The sequence below is a fragment of the Bidens hawaiensis genome, unplaced genomic scaffold, assembly GCF_021521415.1.
Source record: "Bidens hawaiensis isolate Kalapana, Puna unplaced genomic scaffold, B.hawaiensis_p1.1 tig00006190_1, whole genome shotgun sequence".
Classification (NCBI taxonomy): Eukaryota; Viridiplantae; Streptophyta; class Magnoliopsida; order Asterales; family Asteraceae; genus Bidens; species Bidens hawaiensis.
This window is the reverse complement of record NW_027491410.1, coordinates 1,283,427-1,291,476: the sequence shown is the minus strand read 5'-3', so window position 1 is coordinate 1,291,476 and position 8,050 is coordinate 1,283,427. Positions and strand designations below refer to the sequence as shown.

The following is an 8,050-nucleotide window of genomic DNA, read 5'->3' as shown; positions in this document are numbered from 1 at the left end:
AATAATAAAAGAAAACAAAATAAAAAATATGAATTGTTATTGCAACTAGCCTATCTCAATCAAACACTCTGCTTCTCGATCAAACAATCCACAAATCCAATCAATTTTTATTCACATCAAACCCATACATCAACTGATCATGTCATCTCAACCCTCTCCGGCGACAAAATTGCTCCAATTTTTGGCTTCTGCTCGTAATCGATATCCGACCTGTCACCGTCAACAATAGGGGAGTGAACGCCGTTGGCTAGAAGGTAGGAGTGGTTCTGGTGGAGACTAAAGGCTAGGTCGTAATCGTGGCTTCTCTGTCTAGGGTTTCACCAAAAAAACCCACGAACTCCCCCATTGAATGCTAGTGGTGGTTGGCAGTGACGGATTTAGAATTTTTTTTTATCTGGTTCGCTATTTTAAGATGCTCTAAATATATAAGAACGCGTATAAAAAAATTGGGTCGGGTTGACGATTCGGATTGGTTTAACGGTTCGGGTCAAGAAAGATTAATCATATAATAAAAAACGATATAATAACTAAAAAACATCATCATTAGAAACTAAAAAAACACGGGACTTAAAAACGATAATCTTTCGAAATAAAAAAAAAACTAACCTTATAGTTGTTCTTTACGAGTTTTCATCTTTTGAAAGCGTTGCATTACATCTTCGATCGAAACTTGTAGTAAAAACTCTCTTTCAATGTAGCAAATGCAAGAATCATTCATGTACCCGTCACCCATCCTATTACGTAGTTCCGTCTTCACATGCTTCATTGAAGAAAAACTTCTTTCAACACTAGCCGTTGCAACCGGTAGAACTAGTGACAATTTTATTAAACGATAAACCAACGGATAATCAATGTGTTTTCTTGTTTCCACCATCATTTTTGCAAGATCACTTACCCCTTTAAGATTGTCAAACCTCGAATCTTCTTTCACATTAGCAATGTAGTGGCCAAGTTCAAACATGAGTTTGTCTCTTTCATCAAAACTAAAATCATACGGATACATCTCGGCCAACTTTAGCAAGTTTAGCTTATGAAAGGGGCGAAAATCACGACACGGGCTCAAAGAACTCATAAACGTAAGCAAATCCGTGGTTACCTCATTAAAACGATTTCCAAGCTCTTGAATTTGCATATCGAGAACCGTATTGAAATTATTAACCACATAATGGTGACGATTAGTGATGTTTGTTTTTCTTCTTCGGTTTTTTGGGTCAACATACTCATCTTCCATGTTAACAACTTCAATCTCATATTTGTCACAAAAAGATGTAACATCTTTTAAAAGAGAGTCAAAACCTTCAAGTCGATAGTTTTCAAGAGCTTTTTTGGTTGATCTAACCAGCTCAACTGCATTCATGATGTCTTGATCCTTTCTCTGAAGAGCTTGAGACAATGTGTTTGTAACTCCCAAGATGTACTTCATCAAATGTAGATAAAATACAAAATTAAAAGATTTTATGTATACATGAAGGCCATGTGCTTGACTTTTCTGAGCACGTATCTCTCCCCAATTTTCTATGTACTCGAGCACATCAATAACGGCAGGATATAAAGCAAGCAAACGCAAAAGAGTTTTTTCATGAGAACTCCAACGTGTATCTCCAGCTCTCGCAAGTGACAATTCTTGACTTTTTCCACGCCCTGTTTCAATTTCCGGATTCAAATGTAATCTCTCTCTTTGACTTTCTCTAATCAAATCTACTCGTTTGCAAGAAGCACCAACAACATTCGTTAAATCCGACACTTCATCAAAAAACTTATAGATGTCATGATGCTTTGTCGCAAGAGCCACAACAACAAGTTGTAGTTGATGAGCAAAACAATGAATAAAATATGCCGAAGAATTTTCTTTCAAAATCAAAGCTTTCAATCCATTAAACTCACCGGACATGTTGCTTGCACCGTCATATCCTTGGCCTCTAACCTTCCGCAAACTCAAGTTGTAACGAGCAAATAAATCATCAATTGCAGATTTAAGAGACGACGCGGTTGTTTCCTTGACATGGACAAGGCCAATGAATCGTTCTTTTACAATTCCAAATTGATCAACGTATCTTAAAACCACGGCCATTTGTTCCTTTTTAGAAATATCTCTCGATTCGTCAACCAATATTGCAAAAACATCATCACCAAGTTCATTGAATATCTTTTTTAATACTTCTTGTGCAAAACAATTGCAAATCTCTTTTTGGATGGATGGAGCGATCATTTGGCATCTCCCCGGAGCGTTACTTAATATAACCTTAGCAATATCTTCATTTATTTCTCCCAACAATTTCAAAAACTCTATAAAATGTCCTCTATAGAGTGAACTTTCAGATTCATCATCACCACGAAAAGGTAATCCACCATTCAACAAACCTTTTGCAAGTCTAACTGAGGTACTCAAACGGAGTCTATAGTCCCTTTTTTGTTTATTAGTTTGTTTGTCAAAGACAACATGTATGGATTGTTCTTGTTTAAGTAAGTCCTCACCTTTTTTACGTGCTTTGTTGTGAAGGCTTCTAATACCACCAACATGTGAGGATATTCTATCAGAATGGCTCCAATTACCAAATCCATCGGTCACAAACGCATCTTTTTGACCAGTTTCTGGAAACAAATAACAAAACAAGCAATATGCTTTATCCGTTTTAACACTATACTCCAACCAATTTTCATGTGTCTTAAACCACTCGGGACGAAATTTTCTTAAGCAACCACTAAAATCTCGTTGCGGGAAATTATGCCCAATAGGTTGACATGGCCCTCTTAGCAAATATGTTCTTCTAATTTCATCTTTTTGATTAGGATGATATGATGAAATCGGCTTTCGATCTGAAGGATCCCATGGAAGATCATCCAATTCGACTCTTGCCAGATTATTACTACTAGATGGTGAAGGGTCTCGTGGCCTTCTCGATAAAAAACGGTCCATAATCTATCAAATTTAAGTTCTGTAAAAGCAAAAATAAAATTCAAAGCCCTAAAAAACTAACATCTTTTTTGAACACTCAATCATCAAAAGTCTCATTCTAACGAACTACAAAAGGGGCGGGATTCGGGAACGCACCTGAACGCGGAGGCCGGACTGCCGGAGGGTATCGGACTATCGGTGAGACGGCGACGGCGAGTTTCTGGTGTGACTGTGTGACTGTGAGTGTCGGAGTCGTCACCGTCGGCGAACGCGGAGGCCGGAGGATGTGTATTGTGGATTTAGGGTTTTTAATTTGTGGGAGCTACAGATGGAATTGGAGATTTGGAGGTGGTCGGCGTCTGTCTGTGTGACTGTGAGGTGGTCGGCGTCTCGGCGAGTTTCTTTCTCTACGGTAGAGGTGGACAGACAGACAGTGAGGGAAATTGGGGGTGTTTAGGGTTTTTAAGAAAGGTTTATAAGGGTAATAGAGCACAAAAGAAAAAGGCAAAAAAAAAATAAGGTTGTGTCTTGTGTGAGACTCGAACCCGGGTCTGCACTCAAACACAATGCACGCCTTGCCACTAAGCCAGTATATGTTTTATGTATATATTTGAAACGAATTATATATATGGTTCAGCCCAGAAACACATGGTTCGCTAAAAAAGTCGCTATTAAATGCTCCACTACGGTTCGAAAAACACCTGGTTCGCTTGACCCGGTACTCACATGAATAAATCCGTCCCTGCATACATGTATGTCATAAATGCATGTCACAAATGAGTGTCATTAATGTGTGTCATATAACATGACACACAGGTGCGCGTCATATTTCCTTTATGACTGGGCCTTCAATGACACGCATTTGCGTGTCATCTGTACCCATTAATGACACATAATGCGTGTCGTTAAAGGCTTTTTTTCTAGTAGTGAATCGAACCCCGGAAGCTCTGATACCACTTGAAAACGCCTCAGATCTGAGATCTAAGATCTTAATACGATTAACGGATCTAGTTCATGATTACTATTAATTATGTATATCTAAATGTTATATTAATTGTATTATGTGTATATATTAGTAATAGATTAAGTGTGTGAAGCTTTGATCGAGAGAGTAAACAGACAGAGGTTTTATATCTTAAAACCAAAACTTAAATTAACAGAGGAGGAATCCTCTATATATAGAAGATGGAGTCTAGTTCGTTACATATTCCGTAACGAACAAGTCTCCACTTCGTTACATTACAATACATTAAATAAAAATAACGAACTGTCTTCTATTTCGTTAAACATCCTTAACGAATTAGGAGGGAAATTAACTTAATCATCTAGTTCGTTAAACATCTTTAACGAACTAGATTGACAATAACGAACTAACTTAATATAATAATATTTCTTTCATATATATATATATAGTATTATCATTTTTATTACGTGCTATTATCAACTATATTATAGTTGAACTTTGATTTCATTTTATATTGCCTCATACAAATGTAGTCTAGAGTTGAGGGTCTCTCTGAAAGCCACATCTTTATCCCGTTGGATAGAGGTACGGTGTGCCTACATCCACCCTCCCCAGGCCCTACTTATAGGTTGGCTATTAGTGGGACTCCACTGGGTATAATTGATTAATAAATACAAAAAATAAATACAAAGACTCGAGACGCAAAATCGTGCACTAACAAAATGAAAATTAAGCTAAGATCTGAGAGAGCCAAATACAGATCTGTCATGTAAAAGTCTGTTTTTGTACTACTTCAAATAAAATCCATATAATAAGGAATTTTTGCACCTTTCAGCAGTTTTGTTCCCACAAAGAGTCATGCTGCGCCAATGACTTGAATTTGTTTTTGAAAACACTCCACAACATAACGGTGGAAGATTCAAGTCATTTAAAACCACACAAGGAAAAAAAACTATTTTTCATGAAAATATTACACGCAGGCAGAGTTTTATAAACTTTTAATATACCTAAGTCAATTTCTTTTCTATTTCTTTTGTATTTGTTACATGCGAGTAACTTCTTTTTCATTCAAATAATGATCATACTGATAATGATGTTAATTGAGAAAGCTCAAACACACACACAGATCCAGGTTTAATGGAGATTTTGTATCTATGTTGTAATTGAGATTTTTTAATGCATCAAACACTTAAGTAATGTTCTTGAAAAGCTAATAAAGAAAACTACACAATTTATATTGAGTTTTTTTTTTATAAAATACCTACCTACTAAATTAATTGTTTTTTTTTCTCAAATAAAAAATTTTAAACAAACAAAACTGATCATAAAGCCATAACTTATTGCATACCCGGCTCAACATCTCTATCCATGTCATATTCCACAACGTATGAATCCATGATGAGCATCAAGGGAGGATCCTCCAACATCAGGGAAGGAAACTGCATAAATTTTAAAAGCATGATAAAATAAGAGGCATGTAGGGCTTTTATTTTAGCTAATGCTAACTTTATTAAAAAAATTACTTTTCGAAATATGGCGGATGAAATCTTTCTTCAACTTATCAAGGGTGTTTACATGCCAAAACCATCAAGGACATTGTATTCGGTCGCATGACTCTGAACTTTGTTTCGTGCACCCACTTTTCAATACCATCCACCTAAACAATTAAAACTTCATAAGAAAAAACATAAAATCTAAAGCACTAAATGACAAAAAGCAAATATTAAAAAGACTCACACAATAGCATTTCAAATAAACATGGCCGCAACATATAAAATATGTAACATTTGATTTCAACAACAATCAATATCACAATAATTTTAATTGGGTCAGATATAGGGATTTAGCAACAGCCAGATTAAGTATACAACCAATAAACAAAACAACTATCATCACAAATCATACACGAGACTTAAATGTAATCCTCAATAATCGGAGTTCCACCAATTGGAATCAATGAGTTGTAATTCAACTGAATTACCCATTGAATAGGAAAATCACGAAATTTGAATGATAGCGTACCTAGATTCAATCGAGTGAGTCTCTAATTCTTCAGTCCCTAGGGCTCGTGTATTGAAGATTGATGGTTTTCAATCCCTAGGGCTCGTAACGAATATGCCTTGAATGTGCATTAGTAACGGACGTGCCTTGAATGCGCCGATGCCGGAGACAGACTGATCTGAGATGGAGATTGCCGGAGTATTAATTACCATTTAATTTTACGGAGTTTTAAGGAGAGGGAAGATAGAAGATGAAAGGCATCCTATACGTAATATGATGTAATATAGATAATATAGATAAAACATGATTACAACAACTACACATACATATTTCTCCTCACCATCTAAAATATGAAATGAAGAGCCTTTTTAACGTATCTCGAACTCATCTATATAAAAGTTAACTTTTAAGTTAATTCCACAAGTTTAACATGAGTTTATTATTAACGACATCTTTTCATTCAATACACCTAAAACTAATGGGTTAAACTATTTTCATTACGATGAATTCGTTAATATTATTGCAATTAATTTTGTATCTCCATGAATACTTTTAAGAAAAGGAATTTATAAAACAATATATTTTAAAGCATTAATCAATCTTATCGTTGGATAGTCTTACATCAATTCATTAAAACCAAAATGCCTTTCTACTAGAAAATTAAGTCAGAGAACAATACAGACAACTTACAACGTACTTTAGAAGACTAGTTGTGTGGAAATTTCTCAAAACTTATATGTAAGGTTATTTTATATGTAAAATCTTTTCTTCTATTAAAATAAAAATAAGTATTATTATTATTTTTTACATTAAAGTTGACTCGTAGAAATTCATACTTTTCAACCAGAAATTAAATATGTGATCCTGTCTATTCATTAAGATCAAATACTTTTCAACCTAAAAATTGACTTAATGAGTAATGAGACAACTTATAAAACTTTAAAAGTCTAGATGTATGAAAATTTTTCAAAACTTGTTTCACGGGTTATCTTACAAATAAAATATTGATTTTATTATATTAAATAAAAATAATTACGATTATTATTATTTTGTTGAAACTAAAGTTGATTCATGAATTTTGTCCAAATATATGGTGATGATGTGGCGGTTAGGTGTTTGTTTAGAAAGAAAGTGAGTTTTTTGTTTTTGAGAATAATGAAAAATCTGAAATCTGATGTGACGTTGATATATGGTTTGTAGAGGTCCATCGTTATGGGTGCTCTTAGGCTGGTTATTGTAGAAAAGCTTTAAACCTCAAGTTAAAGTGTCACGCTACAGCTACGTAGGCAGTGGGTCTTTAACAAATCCCTTTACCATCTTGTTATGGTTTAAAGCATCGTTACCATATTAAGTTAAATTATATTTTTGTTTTATATTTTTAAATTCAACAGACACAATAAAAAGTAAATAATATTATAATACTACCATGTTAACTTAGATTATATTGTTCATATAATACTAGAAAGATTAAGAAATACTAAAGATTTGAAATATAGAGAATTTGGGGGTATGATTTTTGCTGAAGAAGATGGGGTTTATATATTTGTATATATTAAATTGGTGCTCGTGCGATGCAGCGGAAAACAAAGACTTTGGTAATCATGTAACAAGTTTGTGTGTGTTTATTGTTCGGTTTGAAACCGTTCAAAATAGTTATTGGTTTGATTTCACGGTTGATTTTTTTCTTTAACGTTTGGCCTGGCAATTTCAATTTTCAACGGGTTGGTTACGGTTTTCGAAGATAAAAAAACGTTACTAACGGTTTGGCTCACGGTTTAATTTAAATACCATCAAAACTAGACCGCAAACACACCTATGTAAAATGTCGTTTTTTTAACTGAAAAACTATAGCAATATCATACTCAAATTAAATATAATAAAATGCTTGTTTTTATGGTGCAATGTTTTAAAAAAAATATTAATGTATGAAAAATTTATGATCATATAAAATCGTTGAAGAAAGCTAGGTTAAAAGTGAAAATAAAAAGAATATATAAGTAAATGATTAAGGGACATAATTGTAAGTACTATTCAATTAAAGTTAAGATGACAAAATTATAACTATTTTTAATATGTTTCAAAGACCATATTGTCTTTTTTCAACATGCTTTGTGGGTTGTATCTTGTGTATTAAAATTTGTATTTTATTTAAAACAAAACATCTTAATTTGTCTATGTCTCATCATCCA

The 8,050-nt window shown here is 33.9% G+C and overlaps 1 protein-coding gene across 1 annotated transcript; it reads right to left on the bottom strand.

The window, feature by feature from the left end:
- Window positions 1–607: 607 nt before the first annotated feature.
- LOC143631653 (uncharacterized) lies at window positions 608–2,917 on the bottom strand. Its single transcript, XM_077100345.1, has one exon. The coding sequence runs from the start codon at window positions 2,915–2,917 to the stop codon at window positions 608–610; it is 2,310 nt and encodes a 769-aa protein (XP_076956460.1).
- Window positions 2,918–8,050: the final 5,133 nt, after the last annotated feature.